Source organism: Piliocolobus tephrosceles, chromosome 4 (assembly GCF_002776525.5).
Source record: "Piliocolobus tephrosceles isolate RC106 chromosome 4, ASM277652v3, whole genome shotgun sequence".
Taxonomy (NCBI): Eukaryota; Metazoa; Chordata; class Mammalia; order Primates; family Cercopithecidae; genus Piliocolobus; species Piliocolobus tephrosceles.
The window spans coordinates 52421438-52441764 of NC_045437.1; the positions used below are offsets into that span (position 1 = coordinate 52421438).

Sequence of the window (20327 nt, forward strand, 5' to 3'; positions counted from 1 at the left end):
TATGTTGCCCAGCTGGTCTTGAACTCCTGGCCTCAAATGATCCTCCCGCCTCAGCCTCCAAAAGTGCTTGGATTACAAGCATGAGCCACCATGCCTGGCCACTTTTCTCTTGAGATCAAACTCATTCTGATTCCAAGGGCTATGGTAGAAACTGATCCCTCAGAGCTATTCCTGGGATGTCACAGAAAGCAAAGGGCCTCTAGCCTTTTGTGCTTGCTGCCAAAATCCTCATGGTCACCCACAGGCCCGTAAAATCAGCATATCTGTGCTTCTATGGCACCTGAACCTCTGCCAGGCAGGAAACTCAGTGTCTAAAGTCCAGCCTCCCCAGGCCCACCAAGTAGCCAGTGTCCTCTGTTGCCCCATGCTGCCACCAAAAGGTTTAGTGGGCCCCAACCCCTGTAACCCAGGACCCACTAATCTTGACTCCCTTCCTGGCCCAGGGAAATCTGCTCACTTTCTCCCTCTTCCCTCAAAACACACAAACCACTCTCCACACCAGGACACACAGCATTCTCTCTTCTGTAGGTTTAAACTTTTTACAAAGCAACTGAGAGGAGCCTCAACTTCAAACAGCTTCAGTTTCCTGCCAGGCAAATATCCCCAAGGCAAGGCCTTACAAGCATCCTGGTTCCTGTGTGAAATACCAGAAAAAGAAGACACAAAGTAAAAGACCTAGATTTAACAGCTCAAAAAAGATTATTTTGCCACATGTGCCCCACCCCCAAACAAAGCATCAGAAAGGATGCCTTGTTTTTCGCTGCAGACAAAAACATCTCCAGCAGGAGAACCCCACCACCTCCCAACATGAGGGGACTACAGATCTCTCCCTGCATGTGTCCCATAAGGTCCCTGCTCTCCCCAAACCTACATCCTGGCAGCCCCATCACATTGGGAGGTGTAGGAAATACCACGTCTTTTTGTCTCTTTTTGGCACAAAAGAAATCTGCCAGTTCAAATGACAAGAGGGAACTTACTCTCCAGGGAATGAGAAAATTGGGAGTCCCTTGAATGGTCTTCTCTTCTGCAACACAGAAAATCTCCAATAGAATTCTTCTCAAAACTTAATCCAAGATTGGGATCTCATGGCTCTTATCAAAACTCAAGAATTCTAGAGATTCCAAACATCAATTCAACAAGGGCCAATAAACTCCTTGGCTTCACATGCCCCAAGACTAAAGTCTTCAGGAGTAGCTTCTATTCTATCATTTCCTACATGGACTAGGTTGTCTGTGAGCTCCAGGCACAGAGGGTGAATATTTAGTTTTCAAAGTTAAGATTAATAGCACGGTTGTAGCTACAAATTTCAAAAGTCCAGAGTACACACTGTGGTTATAATCAAAATAACTGAGACAGAGAATCTTTGAAGTAGTGGAACTGGCCAGACACCCACACAGGGCCTCACAGACTGCTTTCATAGTTATTTTTCCTGAGGGAAAGGTGAAGGATAAGATGTGCCGGGCCAGGGAAGGTAAGTAGGGTGAAAGAGAAGTTCCGTTGGGGGTTTAACGTTAATTATAAAAGCTGAACTGCCCTAATTGTTCCATCCTGGCTTAGACATTTATACCTAGCACCTTCTCCTTTAAGTGTTCCCCATTCATACTATAAACTCATTTTCACCAGTCCCCTTGGCTGCCTCGCTTTATAAATTTGCACAGCTTTTGGGAGCAGCCATGCTGCCACAGATGGCCCCATACTAGTAAACCATGACTGGCATCCATGAACCCTGTGAGGAAGGAATTTTTCCCCTATGCTTATAGAATACTGACAGAGACATATACAATCCAGAGTTTCATTTTTTTGGTTTTTTGTTTTTGTTTTTTTTTTTAACAGATTAGGTTTTTCCTCAGTAGGTTCACTTCCCTCTCCACCTGCAAACGTCAAGAATTAGCCACCCTGACAGGTTCTGCTTTTTAAGACCAGTTAGTTTGTAGCTGCTGAGAACGTCAGCCAATCCACACAGCTCAGAGGAATCAGAAAGCTCCTGGGACCTGGGGCAGCCTGGCCACAGGACATCAAGACCTCACCCATGTAGGGGGCTACACTGTGATGGGGGCCACGATTCCTGCCAAGAACTCAGGGGCTGAGAATTTCTCCTTGAAGAAGTTTTTCCAACTGTACTTTAGGCGAGACAGAAGTAGTGTTTGAAATTCTAACTAGGCCAAAATCATCACCACCCTAAATTTGGCAAATTTCAAGTAATGAGTAACCAAAAGACATCCCAAAGCAGGGGAAGAAAATGCTATCCCAAAAAAATAAATAAATGGGTTATCTGATAAATTCTTATCAAACATACTTTCTTCCCAAAGTCTGGCTCCACAAAAACAAAAATGAAAGTTCCTGAGACAATGCCTTAGATGGTATTAATTGGGCTGGGCACACTGGCTCACACCTGTAATCTTAGCACTTTGGGAGGCAGAGGCAGGAAGACTGCTTGAGGCCAGGAGTTCAAGAATGCCTGGGCTACACAGCGAGACCCTGTGTCTATTTGAATATACATATATTAATTGTAAACATTGTTTAATTACCTAGCAAGATACAAATCTTTTTTTTAAAAAAAATATACTCTTGATAAGATACAAAGCCATAAATAAGCTGGTAATAGAGAAAACACTACAATCCTCACAGTATGTTGTTTCAGTAATTTTTAATTAGATACAAAATTACCTATAAAATATGTAAAACACAACCTGTCAATTATATTCCTCCTAAATATGACTTTTAAAGAGAAAAGCAGAAGGCTTTCTTAAGACTGTAACTATTTATAGCAAAGATATCTGATAGACCAAATAATTTAAATCTGATACGACCTCCTCCTTTTCTTCTTTCCAATGCTTAAAATCGTCAAGGCACCATGGAAAATCCACTTACAGATAAATCCCTCAGGTTGGTTCCCTCCCCATAGGCACTTTCAGCTTAACTCACATTGTTCACTTGATAGTGCACCATGCACATTCAGGTCAAGTCACTCTGTGTGCTCTGTCTCCTAACCCAACTACAGGTTGCTTTAGGCACTGACCAGATCGATTATTGCTTTTGCATCTTCCTTCCCTCCCCACGCACCAACTCCTACAGCCCTTTGCAAGTAGCAAGGTTCAATACCTGTAGACTTGACAAAGAAAAAGAACTGGCTGTTTCACACCAGCTCTACCCCCACAGCAAGCCAAGTTAGCAGTAGCCAGGGTACTCAGGGGAGTCCCAAACCTCACCACCAATAAGGGAGTCTTCACCAGCACTCGTTATGTGAAGCGGTGCAAAGATAACACCCTTGCTCTCCAGGACCCTACATTTCACCCACCCAGTACTCTAACAACATTTTCTCCTTTTCTGCCCTTTAGAAGGTCAAGTGAGCAGGCAAGGGAAAGAAAAAGAAACACTGCAAAAAAGAAGCCTAAACCTCAGAAGTTGATTTGGCTCAACCCACTCACCTCCACAGTACTTTAAACAATGCCAGAGATATAGCTCCAGCCTGTGAATTTGGGTTAAAACAAGCCATACACACAAAACCTTGCTGTAATCAAGCCCTCATTTTCTAGGACATTCTAAGTGGGAAGCTGTTAAAGCTGCCCCTCAAAATTCAAATTATTCTAACTGCCCAAGATCTAAGAGTAATGACTTAAGTTATTAATCTGTATTACACATTCAGAAACAAAATTTTGAACATCCATGAAACTCACGTTTAAGAAAACTAGGCCGGGCGCGGTGGCTCAAGCCTGTAATCCCAGCACTTTGGGAGGCCGAGACCGGCGGATCACGAGGTCAGGATATAGAGACTATCCTGACTAACATGGTGAAACCCCGTCTCTACTAAAAAATAACAAAAAACTAGCCGGGCGAGGTGGCGGGCGCCTGTAGTCCCAGCTACTCGGGAGGCTGAGGCTGGAGAATGGCGTGAACCCGGGAGGCGGAGCTTGCAATGAGCTGAGATCCAGCCACTGCACTCCAGCCAGGGCGATAGAGGGAGACTCCGTCTCAAAAAAAAAAAAAAAAAAAGAAAACTATACCTTAGTGGCAATTGTTATATAATCCACCACTTTTCATTCAAATGAAATGAAAGCAGCAGTAATTAAATATACATCCTTAGATGTCCTTAAATATCAAAATAAACTTCTAAAAACTGCAGGTAACAGTATTTTAACAATTCAAGACAGTGACCATCTGATTACAGGTTTTTCAGGAGTACAAAGCGAGCACCTTCCGATGTATCCCAGCAATGGCTTACACCTCTCATTATGAAATCAACTGGTAAGACTGTATTTATCATTTTTTAAAACCCATATTTCACTTTCCTTTTAAATGCCACAGAAAATCCCTAAAGAGAATCAAGAGAGGCTCTGAAGGAATCACTCTCATTGCTAGAACTTGACTATAGACTACTTTGATGGGGCCTGTGCCATATCTTAGAAGAACAAATTGCACTAATTCCACAATGCAGCATTAACCCTCTCATGAGAGGACGACAGAAGGAGGAAGGGAAAAGAGGAGAGAAAACAAGCAGCTTGCAGGGTAATAAATAAAAACATTGAAATGATGCAGACATCCTTCCACAAACTGTGGGTTTGGGTTCCAAAAACAAAGAGGCCCCTAAAAACACACATTTGAGTGTATGGTCCTCATTGGAACAAGGGCATATAGCAATTATTTAAAGCCTCATCTACAGGAGCTATCCCACTATCTGAATTTAAACTAAAAGAAAAACCATGAGATAATTTAAAGTCTTAAAGTCTGCTGGTGAGCAGGAGACAGAACACGCAAATTAGAACGTGTTGCATAAAGAAATTCTGTTACACAAAGAAAAAAATGTTATGGACACAAGGCCCTTGGCTGTAACTATTTCCAGTGATAGCACTTGGTTTATTTTTAAAGGCATTCTGATGGATTTTCTGAAGTGACCACTTTGTCTCTTAAATTCTGAGCCTTCACTGGCATCTCCTGTTAGAAGTGAGCTGAAAAGCAGTAGGAGACATTTAGTTTTGTGTTAAAACTACTTGCCCCCATTAGTGAAGGAGTCTTGGTATCCAATGAAGATGTCCTAAAGACAAAGAAAAGTCATGGCCACGTCTCCAAGAGGCTCCCCAGAGCCATAACGTGGCTGGGAATGAAGGCTGAACGTGTGAGTTCCTTCTTCCAGCGTATCCGGTTTCCTCACTCAGAACACCTAGGAGGGTAGGGCCCTGCTCCTGTAGGAGTGCAGATGTTGAGAATTACCTGTGCATAGTCATCCACCCCAGAAGCTGCTCTATTGCCCAACACTACAGAGAAGACAGACCTGCCTTCAGCAGCCCCAATGGAAATCATATTCTAACAAAAAGCTAGAGGCAGCACTGCACCAAGGGGCAGGAGGGACTGACAGAGGCAGAGGGCCCTGGCGATGCTCAGGCCAGGTATTCATTCAACCTCTCTGGGCAAAACAGGGTGTAAAACAGCCTTTGGCTTCTCAGGTTCAAAATTCTACCGTCTTCACCATTTCTAGCACTATTATCCCATTCCTAGGAATTTATCATCCTGGGAACTAATTAAGCGTTTGTAGGCTGATCTAGAAGCTGAATCACCATTTAAAACTATGTAGAGGTAGACAAAGATTACAGAGGTAATCAAGCTGGGTCTCTAGAGTAAGCCCTAATCCAAAATGACTGGTGTCCTTATTAAAAAAAAGGGGGAAATGTGGACAGAGACAGACATGTACAGACAGAAAATGTGAGGACATCGGGAGAAGGTAGCTATCAGCAAACCAAGGAGCACCCGAGGCTACTGGAAGCTGACAAAGAGGCATAGAACAGATCATCATTCATTTAAATGGTGATTTAAAACCATTCATTTTAATGGTGATTTTTACCATTAAAAGGGCAAAAACCGCAATTACTTTTGCACCAACCCAATAAAACCCTGCCAACACCTTGATTTTGGACTTCTAACCACAAGAACTGTGAGACAATAAATTTATGTTGTTTCAGCCACCAAATTTGTGGTACTCTGTAGTGGCGCTAAAGGAAACTAAAGCACAGATGCTTGCCAAGATGCTGGTTTCTTTTGGTTGGCTTCACATCCATTAGTTTCTATGGTACTATACACTCCAAGTTCCAAACAACTAACTTTCAAACAAACTTATGAAACAACTCACCAATAGGTTAGTCCAGAACTGAGAATTGTCTGCCTTTGTTAAAAAAAAAAAATCAGGCTGGGCACAGTGGCTTACTCCTGTAATCCTTGTACTTTGGGAGGCTAGGGTGGGCCGATCACTTGAGCTCAGGAATTCAAAACCAGCCTGGGCAGCATGGCAAAACCCAGTATTACAAAAAAAAAAAAAAAAAAAAAAAAAAAAAGCTGGGCATGGTAGTACACACCTGTAGCCCCAGTTACTTGGGAAGCTAAGGTGGGAGGATGGCTTGAGCCTGGGAGGCAGAGGCTGCAGTTTGCTGAGATGGTGCCACTGCACTTCAACCCAGGAAACAGAGCCAGAACCTATCTGAAAAACAAAAAAAAATCAGTGCATTGGTCAAAAACAAGTTTTGATAGATTTCCATTTAGCTGTGTAAATAGACTTTCAGTCCACTTCAAGGGCTGGGCAGCTAATGTCCAGAACATACAGGAAAGCTCTAGCTGCCTAGGACAATGAAGATCCTACAAACCTTTTTAATTAAAAGATTAATTCTTAAAAATCAGAAGTAGTTCGTCTAGGACACAGGAGTGATAGACTTGTGACATGTAACCCAAAGAAAATCATCCCTGGCAGCAGGCAAAATCCAAACCCAAGTCTTTCTGTTTGGAGCCTGCAGACTCTGCCACTGATCCAAGGATTTGCAGGAAAAAAAAAAAAAAAATCTAAGGGAGAAGGATCCAATTCCACACTCAGTCTCCAGGGGCTAGCACCAAAAACCATCCTTTGTGATTCCATCTAGAACAGTATCTTCTAGTGTTAAGATAACTTCAAAAACAACTCAACAGATAGCCACACCAGAGCATTTTCTAAAGGACAGTCCAAGGTAAAACAGTTAAGATCCTAACTCATAGGTTCTAAAGTTACCCTGTACTGAAAAGAAGACTCACATTCTCCCCTTGCTTTCCCCTGCTGCTTCTATCAGTCTTCTATCAAAAGACTTATTCTAAAACTAACATGCCATGCTCAAAATGACTACCCAAAGAATCTAAGTATTTCAAAAGCCACACAGAAGCCTGAGCATTTGAATGGGTGAGATGACACAGCAGAGTGCTCCAGCATCAAGACAAACACAGAACTGACGGTGTTCTCTGGAGTCCAACTCCTCCGCAGGGATTGGGAGGTGAGACAGTACCCTCAACACTTGCTAGGGATACTGACAGAGACATACCAAATAATTGTGAAGGAATTAAAGCAGAACATATAAGTAATCCATATTTTCCTATATAAGCATTATCTGAAAGGTAGAATTCATGAGTAAGGGTCCTTGTAAGAATTCCTGTCAAGAATATATATATAGACCTTAATGTTCTCGCCACCAAAAAAAAAAGGTGGGGGGGGGCAGGCACAGTGGTTCACGCCTGTAATCCCAGCACTTTGGGAGACCAAGGCAAGCAGATCACCTGAGGTCAGGAGCTCGAGACCAGCCTGGTCAACATGGTGAAACCCCGTCTCTACTAAAAATACAAAAATTAGCCAGGCGTGGTGGCACATGCCTGTAATCCCAGCTACTCAGGAGGCTGAGGCATGAGAATCACTTGAACCAGGGAGGCAGAGGTTGCAGTGAGCTGAGATCGCACCACTGCACTCCAGCCTGTGTGACGGAGACTCTGTCTTGAAAAAAAACAAAAAGGGTAAACATGTGAGGTGATGGATATAATTTACTTGACTTAATCATTTCATTTCACAATGTATACATATCAGAACATCGTGTTGTATACCATAAATATATACATTTTTGTCAATTATACTTTAATAAAGCTGGGGGGACAGGAAGAATAGGTGCCTATTGACAAATCAGAAAACCACCAATTATCAAGTCTGTCAAAAGAAAAACGTCAATCAACAATTTCTAAAAAAGTGCAGAGTGATGAAAACTAAGTTTTAAAGGTTATATCTTATAATAAGAGGCAAACAAAAAAACTGGAGCTAAGAAGGACCTCTTATTTCATCAGAGATAAGGATCAGAGATGCTAATAACTTGCCTAGTAAGAAGCCAAGGCAGGGGTTCAGGTTTCCCAATTTCCAGGTCAACACTTTCACTACTGATGAAATTCCTGCAATCCATTTCCACGCACAGCAGCATTACCCTGAGAACTGAGTACAGTAATTATTAAAGTGTTAATAATTACCATTAACATGTTAAAGCCTGCTGTCAATACTTCATCAGAAATCAAAATAATTCCTTTTAACATGTGGCCAAAAATGCCTTAACTGCTACAAGTATGATTTTAATGAATAACCAAGAATTATACTGGCAGAATACAACTCCCCAAAGCCAACAGGAAAATAAGAATTGGTTTACAGGCAAATTCTTTCATTTGTAGAAACGCATTCATCCCATTAACTGATGTCCTAAAACCCAAGATTATAGCAGCTTTATGTCTTAGCACTAACCTTAACAAAAGTCCTACAGACACTTAATCTAAACCTTTATGCTAAGTGCAGAGGGACCTATCCTCTAAATGGCATCCTCATTTATTTAGCAATTGATCACTGTGTGCCACATCATGCAAGGTTCTGTGCTAGGCTCTGGGATGCAGAGATGACCAAGAGGCTTGATGATCTCCTCAAACCTGCCCTTGTCCCACTATCTCCCTACATTCTTATCCTCACTTGTATGAGGTTAAATGGGTCACTTAGCTGTAACACGGCAGTGTAGACCAATTTAATTATCAATTGAATTTCAAAAAGGCTTGTGTAAAAACTAAATGAGTAAATTCATATACTCATTTACTATTTAATTTAAATGAGTAAATTCATGTTCAGAACGTTGCTTTGCCACACATTATGTCTCAACCGCAATTTTGTGTAACGTATTGTCACTACACACTATATGCCATGCATCCTCCCTGTTGCAAGATTTGAGTTGATATGACATGGTTTCTACCCGAGGGATTTGCAAACCAGTGGGAGAGATTTACAAAGAGAAATCTATAGAAAATAGGCAATAGGAAAAAAGGCTGTGCAAACTTTAAGCACTACAAATATTAACAACACATATACAAAACCTGGCACAATGAAGGAACAAAGATAATGCATCACTACCCTCCAAAAACAGAACTTATTTTGCTAACTTCAGCTTTTAAAGTGAGAAAAGAGAAATCAAGATAACTACTTTTGTTAACAGCACAATTTTATACTCACTTTCTACCTTCACATCTTCAATAGTTTTCAAAGATGATTGATGGCCAGAGAGCCTTAAAGCACTACAAGATGTCCAATTATTTAAAAAAAAAAAAAATAGCTTGTTCAGCACAGAATAAGGCAGGAAAACATACCATGACATTCTAGAAAAAGAGGTAAGCAACAAGGTGAGAACAAAAAGAACTTTCAAATTAATCTTTTATGAATCATAAAATTCAGTAACCAAAAAAGGCTTTGCCCCCAAACATTCTATTTAACAAGAGGTTTTTCTGCAATCTTCTAGCTAAAGCATTTGTTGTGTTCTTTTTAAAGTTCTGATGACAAAGCTATAGATAAGAAGAAAAAAAGAAGCAAGAATAAGAACAAGGAATGACAGGTAACCTGATACACAGAAACTGGTGATTCAAAAATAACTTTAAAAGAATATAAAAAGGTATGATTTTAGCAGGTTACAAAATTGTCATTGTTGTTACTCTACTAGCATAACTCTTCCCAACCAGTCTTACCTGATAATTCTAAAACTGTTGCCCTCAGGCTGCTCACACACTTAGGCTAAGCTTTCTCTAGGTAGAAATGTTTTAATGTCAAAAGTGGATATCTTGAAAACAAAAATGAAATTGAAGTTTCTAAGGAGAAAAATCAAGCGAGTTCAAAGTTGTAATTTCCCTTTAATCCCTTGTCCTCTGAAAAGGGAATCTGCACCGTGGCGAGAACCCACCCACCACCGTGGATTAAAGCTGACCCTCAGAGGTCTTACAGGCTCTTTGGGGACTATCTCACTCCCCAAGCAACAATAACCCAGGGTAGCCCATTTAGGGAAACTTGATCAATGACTGTAGAACAAATAACCAAGTAATTCCAAGGAAAGAAAAAAGTATGTGAATTAAAATTTACCAGTGTACTATTTTGAACAGTAAAGTACCAAAATGTAAGGCAAAGGGAGTCTTACTTGACAAGTAATTTTCCTCTCATTCGCTCTCCTGCTCAGGCACCCTCAGTTTTCAAGCTCAGGTTGCACAGACTTAACAGGACGCTTCTACTTACTAGTCTGCTAAGAGCCACGAGGACAGGAAAGTCAACATTTTCTTGGGTTTTCCAGGTATATATTCTACTCATTTAGGATGTCTGAAACCCTTCTCCTGAAGTAAAACCTTTCTGTATTTCTTTCTCTGGGGCTGAGTTTTCCTCTAGAGCAATCCTCCCCTCCTCTTATTGGCTGCGTCTAAGTATCCTTAGGGCCACTCTTAAAATGAAGGCTAGGTGAGGGCTCAGGTTATTTCAATCAAGCCACTCCAGCTAAAAGTATGTGAGTAAAAAGCAAATTTTGTGAGTTTGTCTTGTGTGGGAGCTAGATATACTTACAGGGAACTAATTTATTTCATAAACTAATTTGTGGAATTAGTCATTGAACTTTTATACACAAAACAGATTTCATCACAACTTCATTCCATTTCAATACCACAGTGCAATTTCGCTGGCTATGACTGCCCTAAGAAGTAATTTCAAATGTGAGGATTTTGTGAATGTCAGTCTCGGTGACTGTGTACACCGACATAATAGTTTAGCTTCCAATTTTAACCCAATTTAACTGAGTTTCCCCACCACTGATGGGGCCCTTCCTGCATTATAGCAGGTACATCTATCTCTGTATGAAGAAATGCCTGAAAAGAAAAATGTTAAGAAAGAAATCTGAGATATTTTTGTTAGACAAACACAAAAAGGCACAAAATCACCAGCCAGAAAGGAACACACCTAACTTCTCAGCAAAAAAAAAAAAAAAAAGGAGCTAGCCAAGTTCTAAGGAAGAGGCCAGAAGACCAACATCTGATGTGAGTTTAACAGTCATCCACCCACACTAAATTGGGTGCACTTGCGATCTTGCTGACCAATGAAAACGCCACAAAAGCACAAACCAAGAACATTAAAATTAAATCTTCATTTTCCACATGATAGCCTAGAAAATTAGTTAAGAAAAGAAGTTCAATTTGTCAGTATTCCATCTTCCCTCCCACCTACCATCATTCCCCCTAGTACCATTACAAAGCATTTGGACTGAAAGGTTCAGTGGAAGTAAGTATCATGATCAAAATTATATCGACTGTGTCTGAGAGGGGAATTGATAGGCTGGCAAGAGTACAGGCCTAGGATACAAATTTATAAGCTGTCTCGCAGACACGTGTCTAGTTATGAATTCAAATCATTAAATAAGCAGTGACCGCTTTTCATTAAGGGAGGCTGGAACAGCCACCAGGAATTTCGCACAAGTTCCATAAACTTAAATGTGACTTCAGAGTATGTGTCTGTACCAAGGACCACAGTCCTGAACCAGCATTTTACATTTAGGGCCTGGCTTTCTCTCCTAACCCTGGAAGCACAGGTGACTATTATCCAATCCCTCCAAGGAATTCTGAACCAGGTGAGAGGGCGATGACAGAAGGGTGGAGAAAGGGAGAAACACAAATGCACAGAAGCTATTGGTGAAACCGACTTCCGCTTGATTTTGTATTTTGGTATGCTTTAACCTAAAATAACATCACCAAATAAGAAGCCAGACAAAATACTGGACTCATGAAAGAGAACAAGATCCTTTGAACGAAATGATTCAAAGTTGTGTAAATGTCAGCCTGAACAAGTGCACAGAGCAGAACACCAGTTGTCTGGAAGAGAAGTGAACTGCAATCACTGCACCAGCTTGAGTTATATCAAAAGGGCTACTAGGTTATTTGCATTTTTGTCTTAAAAACCAAAATGTTTATACTGTTCGAAGGGGACAAAACAGAATTTGTGTTGGGTAATCTGCATAGAGAAGTCCTTGCATTTTTGAAAGTTCTATTGCATTCCTAACAAATTTCCCTTCTGAGAAGTTGGGATGGCTGCACACCATCTGCCTTGCCCCATCTTTCACACTTATATGAACCAAGGTTGACTTCCAGACAATCCCCGATTTCCTTCCTACTCCTTTCTCATCCCCCAAATCATTATTCTAGGAAGCTGACATGAAGTACATGGTCATGTCACCAGCCCCAGCACAAGGTTGACACACTGCCTTCTGACTAAATCTCTGGGTGCAGCTAGTAATTTAGATGTTCACAAAGTCTTGCAGAATATTATTTAATAACTGATCACTAAGAACAGGTTCCATGAGCAAAAGAGAAATGGTGTCTTAATAGAAGGGTTAATGAATCATATACCATAAAGCTTTGCTGTTAGTACCTCATAAGGAATGCTCTGCCCATGAAATTAAAAGGGATAACTGTTACATATCTACCTACTCATGAATGAAAGAGCCTGTCAGGACTACCAACAAAATATGCTAGAAGCATAATCCATCAGGGAAGGGACTTGTAAGTTTCCTGCTTATTATGTACCTGCCTATGGTGCTGATGGTACCAATACTCTGCATAAACCAGGTTTTCCACACTCAGTAATAGTAGCAGATACCATTATGGAGTGCTTACTATGCACCAGGCATCATGTTGGGTACTCTACATACAACATCTCATTAATCCTCATAATGACCCTCAGGAATAAAAACTACACGCCCATTTTACAGATGAGGAAACAGCCTCAGCAATAAGAAGCTAGCCAAAGTCATCCAGCCTCTAAGTGGCTGAACCAGGATCAAAAGTCTGTGCCCTCAGTCACTACAGACCCTGACCTCAGAGCAGGGAAACACTGGCTGCTAGCTCTAAAGGGATGAAAGAAAAGAACACAAGCCCTTTCTGGCAACACCATAGAATGTAAGAACATAATCAGAAAACACACAGGGTGGTTTTCATCTAAAACATACAATCATCTCTTCTAAGATGCACACCCCTTGGCCCTCACTCAGCTTTCTCTAAGGCCAAGCCACCAGGTCATGGACCCTTCTCACTGTGGGCCACATCCTATGAGGATTCTTTTTCCAGTTTATCATCTTTATGCCCCACTTCCATGCCCTTCCTTACAGAGCCAAACTAGAAAAAAAAATCCACCTGGATTCCTGCACTGTATCCACTAGGTCTGAGTGGACAGCCTTTGTCACAGGCTCTAAAACACTGGCAAAATGTAAGTATTTGACATTCCCTGGAGTACCTCAGACCAGAGGTGGAAAGGGTAAAAGCCTTCGTTCTTTGGTAGTGACCCTTTCCTCTTTAGGAAAATCCAAGAAAGACTCTGGTAATGCGTGTTAGTACACAAACCCCACACTTCCTGTCAACAGAGAGGTACAACCTCAGACCTCCTCCCCTCATGCTCACCCCAGGTAAATCTGTCCCTGAAGTTTACTCTGGAAATGAGCATTTGCAAGGCCCTCTCCTCACTCTCCCATCATGGCAATAAAGTTTTTCCTTCAATACTAGAGTTACAATGGCATGGCAGTGAAAAGTAACATTAATATTAACACTAAGATGTTCTCTTCAACAGATCAAAAGTATTTCATATGTATGTATTTTCATATTGTATTTCATACGTATTTCATATGTATTCATATGTATGTATTTCATAGGTATATGCATATACTTGGAGTACCTAAGCTACTAGGGATGACCCCATCTCACCTCCACACAATTTACTAAAGGGACATCTTCTCAGGTTATCAATTCCAACTCTGGAACAATTAGGCTATACCAACAGTTACCAGCAGGTGGGCTTCATACTTCCTGACCCTCCCAAAATACAAATCTGATCATGTCACTTCCTTGCTTCAAATCCTTCAATGGTTCCCACTGCCTTTAGAATAAAGTCCAGACAGCTCTGTATGATCCAGCTGCTGCTTCTCTATCAAATGTCATGAGATGTCATGCTCTTCTCTCCTCCACACCTAACAACTCAGAATCCTCTCAGAGCTATGGACCCATGCTCTCTCCCGCTTGAGGGCCTCCTGCCACCTGGATCACACCTATCCCTTCCCTTGCCCTCCCTCACCTAACTCCTGCTCATCCTGGGGGTCTCAGCTCACAGATCACTTCCTCAGTGACTCAGTCCTGAACACCAGACTCAGTGAGTTACAAGTGCAGCCATATGCTACCTCACAGCCTGTTCCCTATTTGCCACTTTTTGAAGCCAATTAATTCATAGTCATGTATTTAGTGACTATCGCCCTTACTAGAGTTGAAGCTTCCTGGGGTCAAAACCATCTCTGTGCCCAGGACGATGTCTCAGAGTCAGACTCAATACATTTTGGTTGACTGATTTTCTGATCCTGTGGCTCTTACTGAATTTGGCAGAGTCCAAAAGTAGACTAAATAATAAATATGCCAAGATTTATGCACTACTTCTCTTTTAGAATTATGTAGCTTCTGTGATTAATAAAATATAAATTCAACGAAAAGCTTTGCTGAATTCCTGCTTGCTTTTTGCTATTTAATGGTCTTAACCAACAAACACCAGAAACTCATCTACTGCATTAGTACCACATGGGAAAACCCCCACCCCATACACACATTCAAAATATTAAAAGCAGTCCTCGTGCTCATATACCACTTAATAGAACAATTTAAAGTCATCCTATCACTGTAAGCCTATGTTAATAAGAGAAACCGTTTCCAAACTTATACCAACAAAATAAGTCCCTTAGTGTAGCAGAGTATAAATAGGTTGTCTCTTGCTGACTTGGAAATCCTTTTAATTGCTAAGCCCTTTTCTGCCATTCTAAGGATCCCTGCATGTTTCAAGTTCTAATAAACACAGTGAAAAGGAGAGTCAGTAACAGTTAATATACAAGTCTCTTCAAAAGCATTCTGAGTGGAACCTCAGTGATTTGACTTTGTTCAAAATTTACCTGGAAAAACCATTCGTTTCTCACTGTGACCTACAAGGTTTCTCTTGATAAGAGATCTAGAGGTTTGTATATCATAATTCACAACAGATAAAATAAATGAATACACATACACACCCTTCAATCAAATGTGCAACTATTTTCATAGATGCCATTTTTTCTCATTCATTCGACAAATATTTACTGAGCCCCTACTAATATATTAACCATACCGTGCTAGGCATGCAAAGACAAAATTTCTGCCCTTGGCCAGTTTGTGGAGACAGTTACCAAACAGCACCAAGGAACTTAAAGTCATCACAGGGTGTTTTGGGAAAGGACAAGGCAGAATGCCTAAAGGCAAATCTCAGAGATGTTGTCAGGAGAACAGTCCTTCAATCTAGACAGTGTTAACTCTCAGAAATGAGTGTGCTACCTACTCAACACACACGGACCCCAAATTCAAAGGCTTGGAGAAAGAGAAGAAGTCAGATACAGTTTTCTTAAACAAAAGTCATGCTGTATGTCTAGCTGTCATGTGTTTGACATAAAAGCTACCATTACGGTCACATTAAACTACTGTTTTTAAGACACCAAAAGCTTAAAGGGCAGACTTAAGTGTGTGAGACTTCGTAAGTTTATATAATTGTTGACAGTAAGATAAAGTAAAAAATAGGTCAAACCCTGTTGACATTACTAAATACATTCAAAACAGTTTTAACAAGTTTGCCAAAGAAATTAGCACTGCCATAATATACTAGAAACTTGAATTTTGCTGCTCTTCAAAATGTGATACAATACGTTACGGTTAGAAAAAAAAAAAAAACCTTTGGAAATAATCAATTCCCCAAGCTAGATATAACAATTTTAAATGAACCTCATTCCATTTTTTGAGTTGCGCACAAGCTTTTTAATGCCTTATACTCAGTGCCTTTCTGCAGTATAACATTACACTCACATTGCCTTGTCACAAAACAACTGGAGACAAATAAAAACTGTTTCCCAGTTTATTCCCATTTTATGAGTATAAGCTAAGTAGACATAGCCTCCAATTCTCTGAAAGTAGGTAGCACATAAGTTATGCATCACTAAAACAACAGGATAACCCAACTTTTTATTCCTATTTCGCAAAATGTCATCAAAAGTGAACTTAAAAAATACTAACACTTACTTGGCATTTGATGCTATATGTCAGTTACTGCGCTAGGATTAAATTAGATAGCATGTGTAAAATGCCTAACTCTATTGCTATTATTCCCATTGAAGGTAGGAAAGCTGAAATTTGCAAAAGTTGAATGGTCCACAATCCCACAACTGGTCAAGGTGGCAGAGCTAGAAATCAAACCCACGTCTTTCCACTAAACTGAGTGCTTATCACCTGGCAATCCCGAATCCTCTGGTGTGCTTTTTGAGGAGAGGGGCAAAAGAGTTTTCATTTGCTCCTTAAAGAGACCCACAAGCCCACAAACAGTGAAGACCCCCTGCCCCATACCATCGCCAGTGTAAGAACCAGAAAATGCACACTGGACCTCAACCCCTTTCGCTAAGACTATCACTCCTCTACTCCACAAGAGGGGAAAAAACTACATGGTTTGGTTTTCATTGCACTTTAAAATTATCAGAGCAAGTCAAGATTTTGCTCCTAGGCAATTTCCAGCATCCCATGCCACAGGTTAAGTTACATAATAAATTGCAATACTGTATCAGTTTACATGTAATTCTGAGATTTCACAAATAGTGACCCACGTTATTTAATCATTCCACTTTCCAAAATGTGTTTCAATCAACCAATTCTCACTGCACTGCCTGTGAAGTAAGTTATCAAATCCACTTCCAACAAAGCAAAGCACTGTCACCCTGAGGCCAGGCAATAAATCAGCGACAGAATGGGGATCAGAAGTTCCCCAACATCCCTCCCCTCCACCTGCAAGACCATGTCATTTACCATGGAGCATCCTCCTAGCTAAATAGAAAACATAAAGCAACTAACTACTCTCTTCTCTACCAGCAGCAATACTGAATCCGGATCTACTGGTGAATCATTAAGTTAGGGTACACCCCCAGCTTCCCAGTGCCAGTGTGCTCATCTCTAGAAGTGGAGGCAGAAGTTAAGGGGCAAACACCTGGCACATGCCTCGCATCTTGAAAGGGAGATGTAATCAGGGAGGAACGCTGGGACAGTACAGTTTGATCATCTCTGCTAGGATGTAGCTCTGTGGTGGGTGAGGCATGCAGCAAACTCCTGACATCCCGCCGCTAGGATCGATTTGGAACCATCCATCGATTCATCTGAAATTCCTGATTCGAAACAGGAGTATGAGTGTAAAAATGAACTTTACCTTGAAGTTCCTCCTTTTACAGATTATAGAACTGAACCTCAGAGGATTGAAACAATATACCCAAGGTCTCACAGTTCAGTAGCAGAAACAGTTCTAGAGAGCAGGCCTGCAGACACTTATCCAGGATCCTTGCAATGGGGGCTTAGAGGAATGAGGGAATGGGTCATGGTTACTGCAAGTGGCTTGGCCAAGAACCAGCTAAGCAGCCAAGGCTTGTTCCAATTCTGCCAGGCTAGGACTCGTCTCCTCTCAACCTTGTGCCAGATCCAGTTTTTGCCTCCAGACTGGGGGCCCTGGGGACTACTGCCAGGGCATTGGCCTCTGATTGCTTACTCGAAGGGACAAAGGCAAATATTTACTAAAGCTAACCCCATCCAAGATGAGGAAAATACAACACTGGCACTCAGGAAATAATTTCACAATAAGTCTATGTTAGGGTGATGTTTTGTGGCCCTGCTTGATCAAGATGACTTCCCCACAAGAAACGTCCAAAGCAAACTTTTTTTTTTTTTTTTTGAGACTGAGTCTGGCTCTGAGACATGAAGAATTATACGCTTCTTTAACTGTCCTCCAAAAGCCGAAAATAAGCCGGAGAGAGCAGCGAGGAGGACACCAGAGTCCTATGCTCAGTGTGTCAGGAAGCGACTCACAAGTTCTGGAGGAACATCCTTCCAGGAAACTGGGCAGATACAGATCCCCCACCCCGCTCCGCCCCGCAAAAGGTAAGACGATGCGTACTCGGTTTGGTGACAAGCGTTCATCTGCACACGCTGGAAACAAGTCTGAACGGGAGCTGCAGGCGCGCACGCCCGCGCCGCAGAGGGAGCGCGGGTAGTCCTCTTCTCCCAGAGGACCGACGCTGCGGGGAGGCGCCAAAATCACCCGCGGGCGATCCCAGGGGGCTGGCGCCACTGAAACCCCCGCGTGCGAGTCCGCGGCTACCGCTGCCCCCCACCCCCACCACCTCCTGTCCCCAAGGCACCATTTCTCCCCCTCAACTCCCTGCCCCTCGGCCCAAGTGCTTTGGTGGAAAACGCCCACTTTGGAGAATCGGAGCTGAGTTGTGGGGACACGCCAGGTGTCCAGATCGCATCCACTCACAGATCGACCAAGGCAGATACAGACACGAAGGAGTTTGCTTCTCTGACATTTTAAAAACACACCATCGGCAGCACAGGGAGACACACACACGGGGGTAACAACCACAGAGAAGTCAATAACCCACGGCGGGGCTCCTTAACTGTCGTTGCCCCGGGCTCGGGGCAGAGCGCTTAGGGTCCCTCCCTATCTTCCGGCCACAGCGCTATCCCGACCACCGCCTGCGCGCGGGATGGGAAGCTGGGGTTGCCCGGCTGCCGGGACCCAGAGTAGGCGAGCTTGGGAAAGGCGGGGCCCACCTCCTCGTCCTGCTCCTCCTGGGACGCGCTGCTGCCCCGCGGCGCGGGCGGCACAGCTCCTCCGGGGGGCGGCGGCGGCAGCGCAGGGACTCCGCGCTCGAGCAGCACGCGTGCCGGAGCCCACGCGGCTGGCGGCCGGGCGCCCAGGGCGCCTCCCGACGGCGGCGGCGGCGGTTGCGGCGGCGGCGGCTGCTGCTTTCTGGAGAAGCCGCCGGGCTCCCCTTCCTCCGACAGAGTTTCTGAGCCCGAGGAGGACTCGGCCGAGGAAGCACCCGGAGAGGACGCGGCGCCCAGCGCAGAGGCTGGAGTCCAGCTGCCGTGGCCACTGCAGCCGCGGGGCACCGGCTCCGGCGCCTCCGAAACTTTCTCCCCCATTTCCCTGTCTGGCCCAAAGTGCCTCCCGAGCGGCAGGGGCGCGGCGCGCACTCAACGCCTCCCGGGGAAGACGCGGGTTCCTGGGTTCAGGCTCACTGACACTGCCGCTCCCGGACTTCAGGGAGCCCTGCCGGCGACTACATGGCAGCGACAGGGCCGCAGGAGCCCGCTGCTAAGTTCACAGCCGCCCAGGCCCGGCGGCAAACGGGTGCTCCCGCGCACGGGGACATGCCCGCTCGGGTCCGCGATCTGCGCTCCACGGTACTCCAGCGCTGCGCCCGAGCCGCCGGGACTGCGGCTTCTGCAAAACCTGCCTCCGGGACGGAGCGAGGAGACTGGCAGCACGCGGAGCCAATGGAAGGGCAGGCGCGCCGATGGGCGGAGGCTGCGACGCCCCCGGCCATGCGGGCCTCAGGTAGGGCAGGCGGGACCCGGGAGCGGGCCGTGGTCCCGCTGGAGCGCCTGGGCGTGGGGGCAGGGACCAGGCGGGGGTACCCGGAGGGTGGGGGCGGAGCCCAGAATCGGAGCCAAGGAGACTCCGAACTTAGCGGAGGAGTGACTGACTGTCCTTGGGACGTCAGAGAGAGACGACGAGCGGGTTGTGAGACCTTGGAGAAGAACTGGACTTTGTCTCCAAAAAGCGGAATCAAGAAAACGGACCAGAAGAAGAGGGGCTGTATAGGGAGTAAAGGAACCACACACACAGTCACGCACGCACACGGACTCACCAGCATGTTGGAGGAAAAGGGCAGAAACTTCTTGGTATAGTGAGCGGACCCAAAGGGAGGTGACCTCTAATCTCTGCTTTTCCGTTTAAGCTCTTTGGACCTCAATTTCCTCAACTGTAAATGGCTACATTACTGCTGGTCTTGTCTGGCTATGGGCAGGCTTAGAGCAAATATATATGATGCATCAGCAGAGTGCCTGGCTTGGATACACGGAGAGTTTTTAAAAAGACTATTTCCTGTCTTTATTTCTGTTTGTAAACTAAAATGTTAAGTCTGAGACTTGAACCTTTTGATAGGGAGGAAGATAACAAAGTATGCTCTTGTATTTAATTAGGACCAAGCTCTGTGGTCCTACTCATTATCTGTCTCGGGATGATCAGCTAAGCAGAGGATGAAAAGGATTCACTTTCCAATGTAGGTTCTCCTAGCCCTGGGTTGTAAACCAAC

General features: G+C 43.6%; 1 protein-coding gene across 2 annotated transcripts in view; it reads right to left on the reverse strand.

Moving 5' to 3' along the window:
* The window catches only part of LOC111539887 (microtubule-associated serine/threonine-protein kinase 4-like), a 392884-nt gene extending 373456 nt beyond the window's left edge, over window positions 1-19428 (reverse strand). The window contains exon 1 of one of the 2 annotated variants that reach the window (XM_023207890.2): window positions 18778-19428. In XM_023207890.2, coding sequence (XP_023063658.1) covers window positions 18778-19152 — 375 coding nt within the window. In that variant the 5' untranslated portion in view covers window positions 19153-19428. The remainder of the gene's footprint in view (window positions 1-18777) is intronic. The other variant, XM_023207892.2, reaches the window with a different exon arrangement.
* Between the last annotated feature and the right edge of the window lie 899 nt (window positions 19429-20327).